This window comes from Aplidium turbinatum, chromosome 6 (genome assembly GCF_918807975.1).
Source record: "Aplidium turbinatum chromosome 6, kaAplTurb1.1, whole genome shotgun sequence".
Taxonomy (NCBI): Eukaryota; Metazoa; Chordata; class Ascidiacea; order Aplousobranchia; family Polyclinidae; genus Aplidium; species Aplidium turbinatum.
In genome coordinates, this window is record NC_137477.1 from 6,028,076 (window position 1) to 6,049,475 (window position 21,400).

General features: G+C 37.8%; 1 protein-coding gene across 1 annotated transcript; it reads left to right on the top strand.

Annotated features, from left to right (window-relative positions):
- The first annotated feature begins 425 nt into the window (after positions 1–425).
- Positions 426–19,623, top strand: LOC145772160 (U7 snRNA-associated Sm-like protein LSm11). Its single transcript, XM_082584003.1, has 7 exons — positions 426–649; positions 14,358–14,511; positions 15,484–15,546; positions 15,807–15,946; positions 16,523–16,606; positions 17,245–17,320; positions 18,545–19,623. The coding sequence occupies exons 1-7, from the start codon at positions 488–490 to the stop codon at positions 18,823–18,825; spliced, it is 960 nt and encodes a 319-aa protein (XP_082440129.1). The 5' UTR covers positions 426–487; the 3' UTR covers positions 18,826–19,623.
- Positions 19,624–21,400: the final 1,777 nt, after the last annotated feature.

Consider the following 21,400-nt stretch of genomic DNA (forward strand, 5'->3'; position numbering starts at 1 on the left):
CATAATGGTCAGAAATAAAAACAAATGAAACTGAAATTATTTTCCTGTATTTTTTTCAAATCCACCGGGCAGTTGATTAACAATTCAAATCTAATCCAGACCTTCAACCACTTATCCCTGCAGAACCTGAACTACCCTCCCCTCCAAAATAAAAACACAGCTTCAGTAACCCCAACTTTCACTGATTACTTTTAATTAAATTGACATTTTTACATTGAAAATTATGAAACATGGCAACCTGCATCAGTAGGCTATGGAAACTGGAATTTCAGTTTGTGAGACAATTTTCTGTTTTGAGAAAATCGGCCTAAAGAGGGAGTTTATGAGGAAATGATTGAAATAAGGACATCAAAAGAAAATGAAAAAATAAACGCTCTGTAGGCCTTTTAATCTTTTTTGTATTTCTTTAACAGTTCAGTATGTGTTGGTAGGCCTTGGCTTGGCTCATAGTTTATTGATTGGCTAAGATTAAAGTATTTAGGAAATAATGTCTTGTGAACCGACATCTGGAGATTTTGACCCTTTACTTGCTTTGTATTCTGATAAAGAACTTGCTGCAGTGGATGATGCAAAAGTCTATGATAATGTAGCTGTGTTTGAAGCAAACTTAAAACGAAAAGAAAAAATTGGCGATGAAAAAAGTGGACAGGTAATATTGAATCTCTTTTAAAATTATGATTCTCTTGCACAGAAAGAAGAAAAATGAGTGCAGAGAACAGTTCATCGTTTGTTCAAAATCAACTTTGGTTCAATGGGATCTGATCTGACAGTAAAACATATTATCTCAGACATTATAATTATCATATATGGTAGACCCATGTAACGTTTGACGGTTTGGTTACTTCATGTTACTCCAGCAGGATGTTATTTGTTCACGTGTATCATTTTGCAAAAAAATGTTTGGTCATGCCTGATAAACAATTCAAACACACAAACTTGGCAAAAATAAAAGTTGAAAATTATGTAAATTGATAAAATGTTTTCTTTAAAAATCAGCAGGCTGTCGCAAATTTGTACAGCCTCAAGTCTTTTATCAATGTATTTATTTAACTTTTCAGTTTTGTCATTTTTTTCTGTTTATTGGTGCGAAGTTTATAGTGCATGCATAAACTTGCATGAAATATATGCTTGCACACACATAAGCAGAAGCACATGATTTCGTCCTTGAGTAATGGACATAATTCCCAGGACATAACATAATTCTCAGGCCTCGAAATTTAACGCGGTCATGTCCGCCGTCACAGCATGTGATGTCCGCGGGAAGTACCATTTAGATCAATTATATTTGTCCGCCGAGAAATAACACAGGAACTAGCGATACAAATCGTCATTGCATAGCACGAACAATTGTTGCGAGAATATAATTTCCTGCACATTCTAGCGCGCGTCTACAAAATGTGAATACTGTGTCGTATCCCTTAGTTTCCATTCAAGCAAGAAAACTTTCGATTTTTACGTTGCTTCAACGATTGATGACATTGAATCAGCGTAGCAAAGGTGAATTCTTTGCCAAGAATCAATGGGAGTACCAGTCCAGTAGCCTACTTCTACACTGATCACGCGCAACTTAGTGCAAGTCTTACATCACAACGTCTAGCTTTGATCTCCAAATAATTTTGATATAAGGCAAGGTTGGTTACAAAATTTGTTAAGCTTTGGTATTACAGTAAAAAAGAAAAGGCCCAGGGAAAATTCACTTTCGCTCACATGACACGCAAAAATGAACCTAAAGAAAAAAGCCCAGTGAAACTTTGCACAGCAGAAAATAGTAGCGTTAGTGTAGAAGTTTTCCGACTCGTGCCCAGAGCATTGTGATGTAAGAAGCCACACGACCTTGTTTGCTGCAAGTTCAGTTATGCGGCGTATTAAGCAGCTACACGGCGCTTTGACTCTTCAACCGCACGTCGTTGATCTGATGAAAGCCTTTCAGAGTGACTTCACCGAAGTTTTAAAAAGCCTTCTAAACCTTAGCTATAGTTCTCAAATGATAAAGAATTATCAAAATAAAGTGATTAAGCTTGACGATCGATGTTAAAGCTAGTGTGTCTGCTGTGAGACTTAATTTGTCCACCAAGATAGCTGCTCAGACCGGACACGTTTGTCTGCCGTCAACAAAAACGAATTTCGAGGCCTGATTTTCCAAGACATAATTCCCTCAAAGGCTATGGGGTCCATATATGGTGACTGTTGAGTAGACTGGCCCAAAAAAAAGAAAAATTGGAAATGTCATGCTCCACAAGCATTTTCTTGTTGCATTTAACCTAAAACTTACTCCTGCCAATTTTTTTTTGATTTGAAGAATGTTTGGAGGTAACTCATAACTTTACATTTTAGGGGAAAGTAGGCGAATTTACGAAATTTGATGCATTTCCAAAATTTTAACAAAATTCTCCTTTATTTTCAGTTGTTTAGTATAGTACATTGCATATTGGAAATTTATAAGGATAATATTTTATTCTGTGTTTGATCACGGAATGGCCCGTTTCGGCTAGTCCGATTCGGCTGATCCGATTCGGCTAGTCCGATTCGGCTATTACCCTTTTCGGCTACAGCCCGATTCGGCTAGTCCGATTTGGCTGATCCGATTCGGCTAGTTCCCTATTGGGCTACAGTCTTTAGCGGTTAGTTCCCTATTCGGCAATTTTTTGAAAATCCAACGATAATCCTTCTGTAATCCAACAAAATCCAACATCGTTTCTTTTGCATTCCGACAAATTTAGCGAAAAATGTTTGAATAATTAAATTTCTTTTACAGTTGAAATTATCGAAGCTTTAGATGAGTGGGGTTTTGACCTAACCATTGAGATCTTAAAACTAAAAAGCGAATTAAATTTATTTTTGAACTATTACTGTTTGCTCAGATGAAATTGACATGTATCATGCGTCGCCGTCTGCATGCAAACTTAGAATATATTAGAATCCTCAACTATTACAAAATTCTAAATCCAACGACGCTTTCTGTTTATTTACTGTAGAGAATTTTGTATTTTGATCTCGAAGCTTTAGATGAGTGGAGTTTAGACCTAACCACTGAGATCATAAATCATATTTATGACACCGGTTACATCCCTAGTGATATGGTACGTTCCATATTCATAACTTTACCAAAGAAAACCGGAGCAACAGAAACCAAAACTACAATCGGAAATTTCAACAGCACAATTTTTATTTGTTCCAGACAAAGGGACCACAAAAGGAATTTTTACATTAAAAATGATAACAGAGAGATGTGTCCGATCTCCAGATCTTATCAACGCTTACAGTGAGATGATTTTGAGAGACATTGAACATATGAATGGAGTAAAGGTTGGGGTACAAAATGTAACAAGCTTGAGATACGCTGATGAATGATGATACAGTCCTGATAGCAGAATCTGCAAACGATCTACAGGACTTATTAAATTGTGCTGTCAATAACAGTACACGAATGGGTAAGAGTTAAATTCAAACACAGAATGTATGACCGTATCAAAAATGAAAACTTATCCAAATTGCAACCATACATTCAATGGTGTGTTGCACTCAATGGTGTGAAACAAGTTGATAAATTGAAATATCTTGGGTACACTATAACTTGCGATGGCAAAGTGACACTGAAATTAAAAAGAGAATCGCTATAGCAAAGGATACTTTCAGTAAAATGAGCGTAGTCTTCAGGAATCGCAACATGACAACAAAGACCAAAATTAAACTTTTGAAAGCATATGTAATATCAATTCTAACCTACGGATGTGAATGCTAGACAATAAGTAACGATATGATAATAAGAACAGTTAGAAGGCGCCAGATGCAATTTGTAGGTCATATTTACCGACAGGGAGATTTGGGATGGGAAAAAGAAGCAGTGGCCGTCAAAGATTAACTTATTTAAACAGATTGAATCAATGGGCCACAAACACAACAGTTAAAACGAACGATTTTATACGAATGGCAAATGACAGAAAAGATTGGAAGACCATGATCGCCAACGTCTGTATCAGATGAGACACATAATCATCATCAATCGTTTCTTTTGCATTCCGACAAAGAAAAATAAATTGAATTGAAATTTAGCGAAACATAAAAAGCGAATTGAATTTATTTTTGGACTATTAAATTAAAATGTTGCTCACATAAACTTGACATGTATCCTGCGTCACCGTCTGTATGCAAACTTAGAATATATTCGAATCCTCAACTATTACAAAATTCCAATCCCTAGTTTAACAAGTCAATACAATCAATACGGTACATAACAAGTAGGGTGGGTCGAAACGGACTTTTTCTCCGATTTCATTGCTACAAACTTTCTTTCTTGCGAATAATCATAAAACGACATTCCTGAAAGTTTGAGCTTGATCGAACATCGTCTTCATTTCTAAAAATGCTGATTCTTGCCAGTGTTCACTACCTGTGAAATAAGTAGGGCCAGTAAAAGTCATTAAAGTCATATTTTTTTGGTAATGCAGAAAGTTGTCAAACCGATAACAGTGAAACAACGACGTTTCTACGGTGTCTATTTAAGAAGTTATAAAGTCATAAAAAGTTATATTTTCTGTTTTAGATCATAAAATATGACTTCATTTTTACTTCAAAATACAAAGATTGAGCCGGAGTAACTTTGTAAATGCAGTTCAAACAGCTCCTGTAGACATTGAACTTTGATAATCATTTGTGGAAGGGAGGCAATGAGAGTTCTCACGCTGAGTCTCACTTAGCATTGGAAGCAACATTTTTATTACTTTCTGTAGCCTAGTAATAGCGCTTGCTGTTTGATGTTAATTTGCATTGTGACATCATCTTGACACATTATTTTGCAACACACAATCCAGTCTCTGAACATTATAAACACTTGCAGTAGGCCACTACGTCGCTAATAAGCTGAACCGTCGTAACTCCAAAAATGCAGTTTTGAGAAAATTGAATTTTAAAGTTCACGCTGTGTTTGCTGTATAATACATTGTTTGATCTTTCTAAAAGTTCTCTAACGGAAAAACATGAAAACTATATATACATTGTCTTTCATGGAGCTTTGTTGTTGAAAAAAAGATAATTCTTTTTTGCAAAAATTGAACGTTAGAAAAATGAGTATGGACATACGATAGTTTAACAATAAAAAATTGTCGAAATGTAGTTACAATAAAACAGCAAAATTGTTATGCGAAATAGAAAGAAATATAAGTAAGCCTTGAATATCAACATGCAAAAAACGATTGAAAGAAAAATTACCTAAAAGAAAAGGGAGTGTTAACGTGAAACGTGTAAAATTACTTTCAGAGCAGAGTATCGTAAGTCCCATTTTATTATTTTGCAAAACTATCGTAACTCCAATTTGCGATAGTTCATCATTCTGTATCATCAAAACTAAAGCAGATGGACTTACGATGCTTTAACAAAATAAACTGTAGTTTATAAAGATATCAAATCAACCAAAAACGCAATTTTGAAAAATTTGGACTTACGATAGTTCAGCTTAACGGCGACTAAGTCAACCAGTGCTGAGACCTCAAGAGTCAAGGGTACTTTTCGAGTACAGAGCTTTGACTCGTACTACTAAGTAGCTGGTTTGGTAGGTAGGCCTACACATAGGCGCCGACTTTTATTTTTGCACGGGGTGGCAGATAGCACAATATGGCAACCTATAAACTTTCAAACTGCATGTTTTTGTTTGATTTTTACTAAGCATTCGAAAATTGCATTTTTTTAATTTGAAAATAGATATTCATTTAGGGGGTGGAGCTAATTTTATTTCCGAGTATTTTATAGCTGTCATAATTTATAGCGATATTAAGCAGTTTAAAATTTTTCAAAAAAGATTTTTGGGAGAGGCAATGGAAAGATCGTATTTTATTGATTAATAAATCCCATTGTAAACCTAACAAATGTAACAATGACTTATGAAAAGTAACAAATAAAACGATCCCAACAACAAGGAAACAAATCGTAGCCACGTGTTGCGTAATCTTCACGTAGCTTGCTTGATGTTACGCAAGTATCATGCTTGTGACAAAAACAATCATTTTCTTCGCAATACTGTATTGGTTCACCTCTTGCTTTACGTTGACTTGAAGCGAAAACCAATAATCAAAAAAAGATTTAAACGTCCGTTCAAATTACATTTATTTGCAGTAAGTAATGTAACCTAAACGGGGTGGCTGCCATCATGCCATAGAGGTTATGGGGTGGCGTGGCTGGCCACCCCGCAAGTCGGCGCCAGTGGATGCATTAGACATTTGAATTTTTGTAGTGATTTTCAAGTGAAATAGAAGTGTTTTGTTAGTTGTTCGAGTGTGTTATTGTTCAAAATACATGTAAAAACTTACATACGAGTTATTAATTAGAGATTAGCATAAATTTGATGCTTAAAACAAAGTCATATATTATCATATATTTCAAAAAATAAAGTCATATTTTTCAATTTTTTAGGTAAAAAAATGGCCCTAGTAATAAGTAATAGCACAACGTCACTATCAAAGCAGTTGTTATTATTAGGGTAGGGCAGTCCGTGGTGCATTCCCAGGTCCAACGTCAATGCAGGTGAACAACGGTTGCAATTATTACAATTCAAGTACTTGACATTTCTTGGCACATTTTCTTAAATGATCAAAATATAGTCATCATAACACACATTATTACCTGATTTGTTGCCACACAAGTGTTGATGCGAGCCTTGCATTTCTCATCACGTCGGGAACAACGCCAGTATTTCTTAAGCCCGTCTGGACTATATTGAGCTAGTTGAAACATGTAGCCATCATGTAGAAAAACCTCACCTTTGCGCTGCGTACTAATCGATTCCTCTGCCATGATCAAGTAACATCAACTGAGAGTCTAACGAAGGAACTAACCAAAGGAATTTCAGGTCATGTAACGCCGAAACCCAGGTTTACTCTAAACTGCCACTTAGGTTTTAACTTCATCTTTTATTGCAAACGCTATTTGGCAACTGTCTTTTTTTCGTTGACACGTTTTCGCTGAGACTTTATCTCATTAACCCCTATTGGTAATCATGAAAACTGTTGTTCTCATGTAAAACACATATTTTGAACGAACCCAGACATCAAAACTCGTCATTTTTACATTGATTCAACGTCTGCAGACGTTGAATGAATGTAAAAATGACAGATTTTGCCGTCTGGGAAGGCACTCAAAGGTAAACACTGGATAAAATGCAAGAATGCAAAAGATACCATATTGTCGAATTAAAATACAAAATTCTCTAAATAAACAGAAGAACCGGACATACATTTCTCTGTTATCATTTTTAATGTAAAAAATTCCTTTTGTGGTCCCTTTGTCTGGAACAAATAAAAACTGTGCTGTTGAAATTTCCGATTGTAGTTTTGGTCTCAATCTCATCAACATGATTCGGAGTAAGCTGTTTGTTACGTAATTCACAAGGCTAATTGTTCTGTGGAGTGACCATTCTGTTGCTCCGGTTTTCTTTGGTAAAGTTATGAATATGGAACGTACCATATCACTAGGGATGTAACCGGTGTCATAAATATGATTTATGATCTCAGTGGTTAGGTCTAAACTCCACTCATCTAAAGCTTCGAGATCAAAATACAAAATTCTCTACAGTAAATAAACAGAAAGTGTCGTTGGATTTAGAATTTTGTAATAGTTGAGGATTCTAATATATTCTAAGTTTGCATGCAGACGGCGACGCATGATACATGTCAATTTTATCTGAGCAAACATTGATAGTTCAAAAATAAATTTAATTCGCTTTTTAGTTTTAAGATCTCAATGGTTAGGTCTAAACCCCACTCATCTAAAGCTTCGATGATTTCAACTATAAAAGAAGCGATATTACAACATTCTCTAAATAAACAGAAGACGTTGTCTATTTTATGTGAGCAAACAGTTCAATTTAATAGTTCAAACATTTTTCGCTAAATTTCATTTCAATTTGTTTTTCTTTGTCGGAATGCAAAAGAAACGATGTTGGATTACAGAAGGATTATCGTTGGATTTTCAAAAAATTGCCGAATAGGGAACTAACAGATAAAGACTGTAGCCCAATAGGGAACTAGCCGAATCGGATCAGCCAAATCGGACTAGCCGAATCGGGCTGTAGCCGAAAAGGGTAATAGCCGAATCGGACTAGCCGAATCGGATCAGCCGAATCGGACTAGCCGAATAGTAGCTGACCCGTTTGATCATGCCATCCAAAACTAGAAGTTCTCCAGAAATTTGGATGCTGGGGCATTTCCAAGAAGATATTACCTCTTCCGGATTACCAACAAATTAAGAGGTCCTTCGAAAATCTATGTTTCAGCATCAAGAGAAAGGTCTGTGCATAGGTGAAAGTGCTAAAGTTGCAGTAAATGCAACAGTTAGTTTCTGGAACAAGGCACAATATACGGGAGCAAGTCTTTTAGGCGCTGACAGTTAGGCGCTGGTCTAATAGGCGTGCACACTGTGGCGTCTGGATATTTAGGTGCGGAGCACTGTGGAGCCCGGTCATTTAGGTGCTATTCCTAGTAAAGTCTGTAGATTGTATCAGCTTGCCAGAAAATTATATCATGGCTTCAATGAGTGAAGCTGCTAAAACCGGCAATGCTTTTCACACAAACTGTTACATTGAACAGAAAAATATATTGTTGTTTTATTGATTTATTATTGTTTTATTTGTTGTTAGTCCAGGTTTGCTTTGGTGAAAGCTTTATCAATAAATTATTGAAGCTTCCAACATTATTGAGTTCATTTTTAGTTAACTCTTTCGCGACCATGGACGTATACACACGTCTTGGGATTTTTGCCATGATGACCAAGGAAGTATCCCTACGTCCAAGGTTAAAAGGTAGCCTATTTCAAGCAAAAAAATAATGTAAACGATGGCAGATCCATAGTCTTTGCCTGTCCTTTTTTGGCTAAGTAAAAAAAAATATTTTGGCGGTGCAGTTATCAGATGAGGACTTCTTAAAGATGGCGACACAGTGGATTTTTTTTCTTTCACTCATTGGAATTGGCAGTCAAAACTGGCTAGGCAACCCCTTACTTTGGAATTTCTCGATCAAAAAGACTGTAGGCTAAATTACGTAAACTTTTTGCTTAAAATTTTCAAAATTTCTCCATAATCATTCTGCTGTACCTCCTAAAGCATTGCGCGCAGAAACAAAGTAAATTTTTTCTCATGTGCAGAATTGTTTTGGCATTCAATTAAACTACATATATTTTCATATTATTGTATCATGCTTGGGTAGTAAAAATTATAATGAAGTACACTTTTCTGCCAATTTTTAATTTTTTTAGAAATTAGAAAAAATACCTTTTGGAAAGTTGCTAGTTGTACATAGAATGTTTTAAATTTTATTGCAAAGCTTTGCATCTTCGGATAGCTGAAGATGTATGCTTTCATTTGATGTCAAGATTGTGCGTCTACGTCGATCACATGACATGTTTTTACCGCGTAAATACAACAGATTTGTGTGAAAAATGTCTGGTAATTTAGATTAAATATAAATTACTTCTGTTCGGGATGGATTGGCCATGTGACGAGAACGCGTAAGACGCTCTACTACTGTTCACATGAATACATTTCTACAGGGCATATAGGCTACACCTTGGCTACAAGTTGCAAGCATAATGATGAGACTTCGCTCGTTATTAAACCTAGTCCGGGTTTTGACGGAAAACTAAGTTACTCTTCACTCAAGCCTACCGCCCGCTTGAGTACAGCCTACGGTACATTTTTTACTGATGTTTAGTTATTATTTGACCTAACTAAAAGTGAACTCAATCTCATACATTTTCGGAAACTTGAATAATTTATTGATAAAGCTTTCGCCGGCGCAAACCTGGACTAACAACAAATAAATGCTGAACACGCGCATTAAAAAAACAACATATTTTTCTGTTCGATATAACATTTTATGTGAAATCATTGCCGGTTTAAGCAGCTTCACTCACGGAAGCCATAACATATTTTTCTGTTCAATATAACATTTTATGTGAAAAGCATTGCCCTACGCCCCTACCTGCCAAGCTGATACAATCTACAGACTTTACTAGGAATAGCACCTAAATGAACGGGCGCCACAGTGCTCCGCACCTAAATATCCAGACGCCACAGTGTGCGCGCCTATTAGACCAGCGCCTAACTGTCAGCGCCTAAAAGACGTGGACCCCAATATACCTACCCAAAGAATTGGTTCTGCTATCAGAAAATTTAACAAACTGCTCAAAATTATCATGCTTTAAAAGCCAACCAGCTCAAACAGCACGACTGCTATAGAGCAAAGGAGGGATTATTCAAAGCTGATTTAGATAATCTATTTGATATCTCAGCAAAAAATTGGGAAACAACAATGTCAAATGAAGAAGACAAGAAATTCCTGCATATGCAGCAGATTGATACCACTAGCTGCAGCATGGCTGGAATTGATGGCACAAACAGAGTCACATAAACAAATGCGAAGTGAAGCATTTGAATGCCAGATGCAGCGCTCAGCAACCAACAAACTGTACCACTTTCTGAAATCTTATCGGAGTCTGGTAATTCAATTGAATCATCAGAAGATGATTTCAACCAAGCAGCAAGCACTGCCATCAACTTCAACTTCGAAGATTAGAGTTGTCACCAGTGAAGTTGCAGCTTCTCTGGATCGCACCAATGTTACAGACCGTAATGCTATGTTCATTATGGGAGCATACACCCAGGCCATGGGCTATAATCTAAATGATGTCGTTCTCAGGGAACACTATTAAAAGATCTGTATTGTAACACGTAAAGAAACAGCTGCATCAATCAAGGCACAGTTCACACCGAAAATCCCACTTGTTCTGCACTGGGATGGAAAATTATTACTCGATGCTAGTGGCCAGGGAATGGTAGATCGCATTGCTATCCCAGTCACTGGAGGAACAGAAGTAGAGCAGCTTCTTGGTGTACCACAAATTGGTAGAGGCACAGGGAAAACACAAGCTGATTCATGCTTAAATGCACTTGAAGAGTGGAAGCTAAAAGATAAAATTCAAGGGCTCGTTTTTGACACTACTGAGTACTGCAATAATTTTCCATCCCAGTGCAGAACAAGTGGGATTTTCGGTGTGAACTGTGCCTTGATTGATGCAGCTGTTTCTTTACGTGTTACAATACAGATCTTTTAATAGTGTTCCCTGAGAACGACATCATTTAGATTATAGCCCATGGCCTGGGTGTATGCTCCCATAATGAACATTGCATTACGGTCTGAAACATTGGTGCGATCCAGAGAAGCTGCAACTTTACTGGTGACAACTCTAATCTTCGAAGTTTAAGTTGATGGCAGTGCTTGCTGCTTGGTTGAAATCATCTTCTGATGATTCAATTGAATTACCAGACTCTGATAAGATTTCAGCAAGTGGTACAGTTTGTTCATAGGCGCCAACTTTTCAAAAAACTTTGGGGGGGGCGAGAAAGGTGATGACGTCATAACCATAACGCTATTTGACTCAATTAAAATTGTCTTTGATTAAGCTTAGTGTCTTGCTTATATTGACACCTAGGTCGCAAACCGAATTTATTAGAACCGCTGCTTGGAACAATCAGTTTTACGCTTGCAGTACGCCTAGTCGAAAAATTTTGATATTGTTAGCTCATAATTGAAACAGTTGGGATTAATTTCCTTTTCGTGCGAGTGAGTAACAAGGATCAAGACTGTGAAGTTATCGAAATAAAACGCAAAAAATCATGATCTCAAGCAGAGTGGAAAGTTGGAAACCCGGTATCAGTTTTATTAAACTCGTTTCGCTAATTACTTATCTTCAAAGCGTTAACAACGGCGAAGTGTTTTCTCTTTGTGTTTTTTATCAAAAGTCTTTATAGTCTTTTTATCAATACTGTATATACTCGAGATGTTTGCAAGTTATTTCCACCTCAAAATGACAGGTTCAACTTATACACGGGACAAGCTGTTGTCTCCAGCTCAGCAGTTTTCAAAATGAACGCATTTTTGCTGCGGCAAAATTATTGCGGAGACGTAGATTACGGAGTGTGAAATGGCGTCGGCCGAAGTAAAAGTTTTGAATACGTTTATTTGTAGTGATTCAAACGTAATTTTCAAATTTCTTGTCAGTTCTAAACTTTATGCACTTCTTGAGCAATATGCAAAGCTCACGAGACAAAACAGCACAAAGAGCTGTTTTAAGAGATCAGTTTTTTTAATTTTTGCGTGTAGGATATAATCGTTCTTATTACGTAACATTCCATGATCGTTGAAGTTGATGTCAAACCTTAGCGGCCGCATTGAACAATGATGGCTAGGTGATAATAGCGGTAAGAAACGTCGATAGTGCAGCAATATCTGCGATCAAGACCATTAAACACCTTTTCTTTTTGTAGTGCAGGAGTGTATATTGATGAGTGTTTGAGATGTATATATTTTCACAATATGTACATCAATACAATGCTTATTGAAGGAAAACACGCATGACACGTGGATGACACTTTTCAAAAACGCATTTTTTCTGCTGTATTCGCGTAATTGTTCGTTGTGTCGTAGTTTCCACTTGATAAAGTTTGCTGAAATCAATTTTATGTTTGAAGTCACAAAAAATTTAACAGACGTATGGATAACTCGTGAAATGATAATAAACATTCAACCTCGCATTCGCTTTATCCCTGCCACGCGTTTGGACGTTGACGTTGCTCCTCACACGCGGGAAGATAAGCAGTGTGTGACTGTGAGCGTGCACATCTCAGTAGTAATTCACGTTCCAGAGAAAGCCATGTGATCAGCTGCTGTTTGGCGAGCAAGAGCAACGTAGGCTGTTTTTCGCTTTCGGCATTCTTTAAGTCCGTTTAAATGATCTAAATTTCTTTTGCGAAGTATTTTATCTTTGAAACACCACTTTGTAAAACCATTTTTGTTGCCCCTCAATCATAGATTTACGGGGGGCGCCGCCCCCCGGCCCCCCCGGAAGTCGGCGCGTATGAGTTTGTTGGCTGTCGGTTGCTGAGCGCTGCATCTGGCATTCAAATGCTTCACTTTGCATTCGTTTATGTGACTCTGTTTGTGCCATCAATTCCAGCCATGCTGCAGCTAGTGGTATCAATCTGCTGCATATGCAGGAATTTCTTGTCTTCTTCATTTTACATTGTTGTTTCCCAATTTTTTGCTGAGATATCAAATAGATTATCTAAATCGGCTTGGAATAATCCCTCCTTTGCTCTATAGCAGTTGTGCTGTTTGAGCTGGTTGGCTTTTAATAGCATGATAATATTTGAGAAGTTTGTTAAATTTTCTGATAGCAGAACCAATTCTTTGGGTAGGTATATGTGCCTTGTTCCAGAAACTAACTGTTGCATTTACTGCAACTTTAGCACTTTCACTTATACACAAGCCTTTCTCTTGATGCTGAAACATAGATTTTCGAAGGACCTCTTTACTTGTTGGTAATCCGGAAGAGGTAATATCTTCTTGGAAATGCCCCAGCATCCAAATTTCTGGAGAACTTCTAGTTTTGGATGGCATGATCAAACACAGAATAAAATATTATCCTTATAAATTTCCAATATGCAATGTACTATACTAAACAACTGAAAATGAAGGAAAATTTTGTTAAAATTTTGGAAATGCATCAAATTTCGTAAATTCGCCTACCTTCCCCTAAAATGTAAAGTTATGAGTTACCTCCAAACATTCTTCAAATCGAAAAAAAATTGGCAGGAGTAAGTTTTAGGTTAAATGCAACAAGAAAATGCTTGTGGAGCATGACATTTCCAATTTTTCTTTTTTTTTGGGCCAGTCTACAACTGTTGAGTTTGCTGACCATAGTTCAAAGAAGGGTCGTAGGCATTACTCAGTAGAACAGCGTACTATTCATTATAATAAGAGAAATCAAGGGCTATAGTCGAGCGGAATGGCCCGTTTCACTGAGTCCGATCCCTTAACGGGGAATTTTTTCAATTTTTTTTTAAATTATCGGATACCGTAGCCTAATTATCATTGCCGTTTTAGGGTTAGGGGTTAGGGTTAGAGGTTAGGAACTCACCGAATCGGACTCACCGAATAGTAGCAGACCCATAGTCAAGTGGGCATCAATCCGCAATCGATTGCATGCCTTCAGCCCTTCAAGTGTCTTGCTAAAGTCACAGCCACATGCTCTTGAGCAATGTCAAACTGTCAAACCGGTGACCTCTCGAACATTGGACCAGGACTCTCACTGCTCAGCTATGCAGCCATGATAACTGTAGCACTGTAGCACTAACTGTACACTACAAGCATCTACCCATTGTAAATCATAGTTTTGTTACTGTGCAGTTTGATACTTCCCTATATGATTAAATTCAGATTATTTTAATTTGCTTCTTTAAAATTTAATTCAAAGATTAAGTGCTGAATTTGGAGTTTTGGTCTTTAATGTTTATTCTTCTAAATTCGCTTCAGACAAAGAAACTAAGCCGCCATGAAAAGAGTTTCTCTCAAAGAAAGAAAATTGCTGCTGAAGTTCAAAATCGAGATGTGAGCAAGTTGAAAGAGATGATGGAACTTCGCAAGAAGATTGATCAAGAGAAAACTGGAACTTCTGAAGGCAAAGTTGGTAAAGTAATAAAATGTTAAAAATATATGTCGTTTTTATGCACATAATATTGTTTTGCCCACGACCATATGGCTTGAATTTTATTTCATCCAATGAGCATATCTTGCCTTGTGCTGATATTTTTGCATACCAGTGTTGAATTCTTAACACAATTTTTTTTTTTTTTTTTCAGTAAACACTTCGGTAAACTATATTCTCATATTTGAAATACAGCTGCGTAGCCAAGTGGTAAGAACCCCTGGAACGGCAATCGAAAGGGCGCCGGTTCGACACCGCTCAAGAGCATGCGGCTGTGTCTTTGGCAGGACACTTAAAGGCATGCCTGAAGGTGGACACGAAGATTGGTTTCCTTGCCTTCCCGTCCACTTAATCTAAAACTCCAACCACCGGGTGTAAGCCTGGATACGACAAAAAAAAAACAAGCCAGGAACTTTCATCTAGAAGAAGTTAATTTCACAATAGCATTATGCTTTTTTATTCAATGGAAATTCTCTTTCGAAATATTTTGCTTTAAACAGTCCCACCAGGCAGTGATGCTAAACTACACTATAAATTGAACATAGATCTTCAACACAAGTTTAAGCTAATGTGATATAATAAATATTCATCATCATCCATTTGGCTTTAACAAAGAAGTACTTTAGTTATTAATCATTTATTAGTATTAACTAAGATATAATATTAAAGCACAATGAAGCTATAATGCGATGTCTTGGAGCAATATGTACACTACAAGTACCGTAATAAAGATTACTATGCAACTGTTTTAAAAGAAATGGGTAGTGCTGTTTGAAACGCAAATACACTGCATAAAAAAATTACTTCAACACGAACTGCTCAACGTTTATTTTTGTTACAACGTTCAAACAATTTGTTTTCGCCATTCTTACGTTGATTTTACGTCTACAGACCTTGAATCAATGTAGAAATAAATGATTTTCCTGTCTGAGAATAATCTACTTCTGTTTTTAGAATCCACTTCAAAACCTCGCAAACATCAACACCCTCCTTCAAACCTTTTTTCGATCATGGACAGTACGTGTCGTGAGATTTTTGTTGTTAAATCATTTAATCAACTGCAATTTAAATGAAGCATCTAATTTTGTTTCAAAGCAAATAACTTCGGTTACGGTATTGTAAAAGTAGTTCTTCTTTCAAAGACTAGAATATTTTTACTTTTAGAGATGAAATAGGACAGTAGCCTAGCTAGTTTATATTTTATTTTAGCCAATTAAGTAGTGTATCTCTGACAGATGTTGAAATGACGAAATATTTTTCATTTCCAAAAATCGCAGAACTTTCACACGGTCCCATGAGTTTGCTTCATCGCATCACAAAAGATCATCTTCTTTGCCATGTGTTTATGAGAAATTTTCACGGAATTAGTGGAGTGTTGGCCGGATATATAGTTGCGTTTGATCGTTATATGAACTTGGTGAGGTATTAACTTAAGAAGCAGCAACTACTATCAGTTTACTGTCTCAAAATTAGCGTAAGTTGAATTTTTGTTTCGATTTCTTCATTTAAAAGAACTTTTGCGATGTTCAGGCATCTTGTTTATTTTACTGACGACAGACAATGCGCAATAACGTTTACATATTCACTGCTTTTTTGTAGCATTGCAGAAGAAACGTCTAATTTCAAAAGAGTATTAGTAAATTGATTGAAGGAATATTTATTCGTGGATTGATAAAGTCTTTTTGCGCCTACCTTGCATACTTGTCAAAGCTTTGAGCCCCACACACGGATCCTGTCATCAAGGTTATCAGTGTGAACTTTGTGCTTTCCACACACGGAATTGTTTCGTCAAACTGGACCATTGCAGGCCATCTTCAAACCATCAACTTCTTAGCTTATTTATAAAGTTCTAGCACGTTTTTCGCCATTTAGCATGACTGCAATGTAATGGTAAACTGGTTGTTATGTTCCTCTTGAAAGCGCTTTTGTGCTTTGCAGTTCAGTGTTTGTAGAGCTTTATAGCTGCTGCATCATTCATATTTTGTCTTTCCAGGTAATGGCTGACGTCGACGAAACTTTTGCACTGTCCCCACGGGGGGCAGTTGCCGAACACCAAAAACGATTGAGCGTGTGCGAGGTACGCTTTGACAAATGCCTTCCCAGACAGAAAATGACAAACGGTTGATTTGCTGTTTGGGTTGGTTTGTAATGGTGACTATAAACAAATCCGTAAATACTTTTTCGCTGTGACCCGAAATAATGTTGAACGCGGTAACCAGATCAGTACCGATGAGAGCATCTGCGGTGGGATGGCGCAGCGGATAAGGTGCTCGCTTTCCAATCATGTAATCCTGGTTTGACTCCCGGCTTAAGCTTGTTGATTGGTTGTTGAAAAACACTATTCACCTCTACCCAGGGTGTAATAAATTGGCTGGGCGTAGTTGCTGAAGGAAAGGCGGCCGAGAGAAAGGAACTGGTCACCCTACTCTCGTTAGTGCCGAATGCTTAGCATAATAAGAACCTTATCTTCTCACCCCCCGATGCTTGGATCAAGTATGGGACTCACCTTTACCGATGACCGGCGAACACCTTCAATATCTTGCGATATTTCGTAGCCTAGACTACAGTCACAAAAACAACTTAAGTATTTTAAGTCTATTTGCTAAGTGAACAGTCTCACTTAGTTTGTAATATATTTTTGACTACCGTATTTAAAAACTATTGGTCCACATTGCATCATCGCATTGGTTAAATATTGTGACACTTTAACTGCAGCTGGAGCAAGCGCTGAGTGACATAAAGATCCGTGGAGTGGAGGATACCAAGAAGAGAAGCCCCATCACTCGCCAAGGTGAGAGATGTGATGACAACACAATATTCAGAGTTTTAGAAAACTAGTTCGTTTTAACTGGGAGCTGCAAAAACTATGCCTCCATTATTCCGCAATTGACCTTTTCAGTCCAAAGACGGTTTATTAGTTCCTTCGGGAATGGTCGTATGACGAAAGCATGGAAAGGAAACCTTGCGATGCAAATTCGTAGTCAGTGTGTAGCTTAACTTTTCATAACGGCGTAGTGGTCTGGGCGTTACAATAGTTCAACTCACCAGGGTTGCCAATTGTCTTGTTTTATTAAATTCACCCAACAGAATTGATTTTTAAGGATGCTTACATGCAGCATTGGCTATCACTGTGTATTATTACCCATTTTATTATATCAAAACCGGAAGATTTGCTAATTCGTGTTTAGTTGCACAACTGTTTTTAGAATCCGGCTTTACATTTATTTTGATAAAATGAGCTCGGATGATACTAAAACTTTGAAGGTGTAAGTGAAAAAAAAACACGGGAACTAAAAACAGTGGTTTTTGACATCTCCAAATGAACCAATTTAACGTCACGTTACACAAGTCAGCGAACTGTGATTGCATGCAGCTTAAGAGGCATTTAAGCTATTGTATTGAATTTAGTGCTCAACACTTCATAAAATATGGCGTTGTTTGTTGAAACTTACACTTTCTTTTTTAGGTACGTGTGTATGGTGAACATTGTAACTTATACAGCAGCGGTTTTCACCCTTTTTCAATTATAAATCCTCCCCGCACAAACTTTCTCAAGTCTGCTTTCCTCTGGCTGAACGTAGCCGCGAAATCATTTGATGTACAACTAAAGCTGATTTTGTGCGACAACGTTACTACTGTTCAAACATCGGAGTATGCCGTTAGCTGTCGCAGCAACATCTTACAGTCAAATATGGATAGACTACTACAACTTGCACAGACTACCACAACTTGCACAGCCTAGTGCGTCACATTTGTTGTTTGTTTTATATAGCGCTGTATCCATCGTAGATATGCGTTGCTCCTCAGCGCTTTACAAAGCAGACATGCTGAGTGCAGCAGCCGTATAGAATCGAGTGCCTTAAACTTATTACCAAGCAGGAAAAAAATTCAGTGCCACTTTTGTAAAGTGTTTGGTATGAGTATGATCCAACAGGGTATCACCGAAATGCATGAAGATTGAGTTTTTGATATGTGTATCCTCGTCTGTATGAAAAACTATAAAACGTACTTGCAGGGGCATATGCTTCAAAGCACCCTCACCTACCCACATCCGGAGTTTCTTTCATTCGCAAGATGACAAGAGCAAGAAAGGATGACGAATCATCCCGGAAGAGCTCCGAAGATTCATCTGAACCTTCCTCCAGCAAACGTGCTGTAAGACTCTATGTAACTGGTCATCCTCCTCCTTTGGACCAGCAAACGTTTCATGGAGGAGCACCACAGTTATATCACCGCCATATTGCTCATCTTTACGTCAGGGGGGACAATGTTGTATTAATTTCTTTGCCGAGTTGACACCATCTTAGCATTACTTGTTATATGAGTTGCCAGTAGCGCTAATGGGGTCTAAGAGATACTTTTGCACCTAGGCCCGGAGTTTTCTCAGAAGGCCCAAGCAGGCAGAAAACACCACGTATTTGGGGTTTTATTGTTTTCTTTCGCATGGTTGAGAGCGGGCTTCCCATCCGTACTGGTCCCAAAGTATTCTCCCAATAGCCCTGTGAGTTGTTCCACAGCGGTTAAAGAATGTCACATCGGATAGTAGAAGCTTTCGATTTTATTAACCCGAAATTGTGCGATTGGGAGTGTTAAGTTCATTTCTAAAAGGTTTTAATACGTTAGTAGTAATTATTTTTTATTTGATGATGTAGCAACGAAATTTGATGGTTTAGTTTTTTTGGGGCAAATGGTTTGATTTGCTTTTGAATTTTTATCTTCGGGCTGGTAGTTTTGTACACTTGTAAAGGCTTTTAACGGTTACCGAGATTGACAAAGTGAAGTTTCCAATTGTTGAAGTGTTTTACTGGGGAATTATTCCATCTATTAGATGCCACTGAATGGAGAGCACTCCTTAAAATGCTTTGCTCAAGCGCACACCCCAGAGCCGATCCAGCGTCTTTTGATCTTGAGTCTAGCGCTTCACGACTGAGCTAACGGGGCGGACAAATAACTTGATATTGGACACTCCTGTATTTATTTTTAATGAGTGTCTCAGTTAACACGTTCCCATTTTTACATTTTTCTCGCAGCTGTCGTTTAACGGCAAGTATTATCGCTTTGATTGTTAGAATAAAGTTGAACTGATGTCTGTAATATCGTGATTTATTTAAACAGTATTAACCGCATACAATAAGACAGGGAAATTAGTATTACGAACAGCGTAATTCAAAGACAACTTAATTTCTTCAGACATATCATCACAAAAGGAGAATATAAAGATCTCTGTCTGGACGGTCGCTGCCTTGGAAGACGTACCGGTGGCAGACAGCGAATAACATTTTTATTTGTAAGTTTTCAGCAAGATGAATTAATTAGGTCCAAGACTGCGAGCATAAAGGATTAAAGTTAAAGGGCAATTTTACAGTTCGCATAAACAGTGATTTTCAGCTTGTTTGCGACTCAAAAAGTGATTTTCATCTAGTAAAGTTGGGATTAACCCTCCACCATTGAGCTCAATATTTGAATGCGTCATTATCTATTTTTCTTATTTTTTTTTGCAAATCGAGTTTAGTGAACACGTATTTGTGTTGTGATACAGAAATTATATACAGCCAGGCCCGGATTTAGGGGGGGGCAGAGGGGGCATGTGCCCCGGGCCCCCCGACTTTTGAAGGGCCCCCCTACGTGGAAAAAATGTAACTTTGTGTTATTTTTTCCTTTCAGCCTTTAAAGACTCTGCAATTGGTGTGTAGTGCTGGAGTAATGCTATTGTAGACGTGAAGGTGGCTTTTCGCGCCGTAGGCGCGAAAAATTTTTTACAGGGGGGCCCCCCGATCTAAAATTGCCCCGGGCCCCCCATCAGCTAAATCCGGCCCTGTATACAGCAATAATTATAATAGCCAAGAAACTATCAGCGATGAAACAAAAAAGTGAAAAATTGAGCAGCTGGCATCTAAATTTCCGCTTGCTTTTTTTGTTTATAAGTTTAGTAGGCTACAGCTGCTTGAAGATAAACTGTAGGCTATTGTGGACCCAGGCTCACCACTCTTGAATAACCGGTCTGTTTTTTACTGATTGCTAGCATACAGAGGCGCCGGAAGCGGGGGGGCGGATGCCCCCCTGCCCTCAATTTTTCTGCAGATGGGGGGGCAATGGTGCCCTTTTAAAGTCATGTAAGCTACTGCACATTTTGCAATATAACAATTTCTGCTATTCGCCTTAAAACTTGTTGTTTTTTCGGCAGCCATCGTGGCCTACTAGGAGCTCCTTCTCGGCGGCCAAATCTGCCTGCTTGAAGGCCAAAATAAAAATAACGATAGCACAAGTAAATAGAATTTAACTTGCAACAATGCTAAAATGATCACTTAGCGTTGTTGAAGTCTGGGCCTGGGTGACGTCCTACAATAAAATCGTTGCACCACGCAATAACTGCTTTATCGGGATTGTAATCCAGTAGCCTACTGCGGGACCATCTAACGACACTCGCACGAGTGTTTCCAATCTGGCTGATTTTAAAGAAGTTCGTCACTCCCCTAGAATTTTTTTTAGCAACGAAAAGCAACGTTCGACATGTGTTGACGATGACGGCAAGGTAATAAAATAAGTATTTCAATGATGTGAAGGACATTACTAAAAGAAGCATAAATTTTGCAAAATATGATAAAAAAATGTTTTTCCCTCGGATGTCAACTAACCTAGTTCTCCTTTTTAACAACGATTCAATTTCCGACAACATCGAATCGACATAAAAACGACAATATTGCCAACTGATGTAAATTAGCACTTCGGATTAAGACTTTGTTAAAATAAACGTCGGGAGTTACAAGCAAGACTTACAGCGCTGGTGATCGCGGATGGATATATTCCAGCAATAACAAATATTCCCGCACAATGCAACAGTGGCGATTATGACGCGCTGACCTAATTTTGT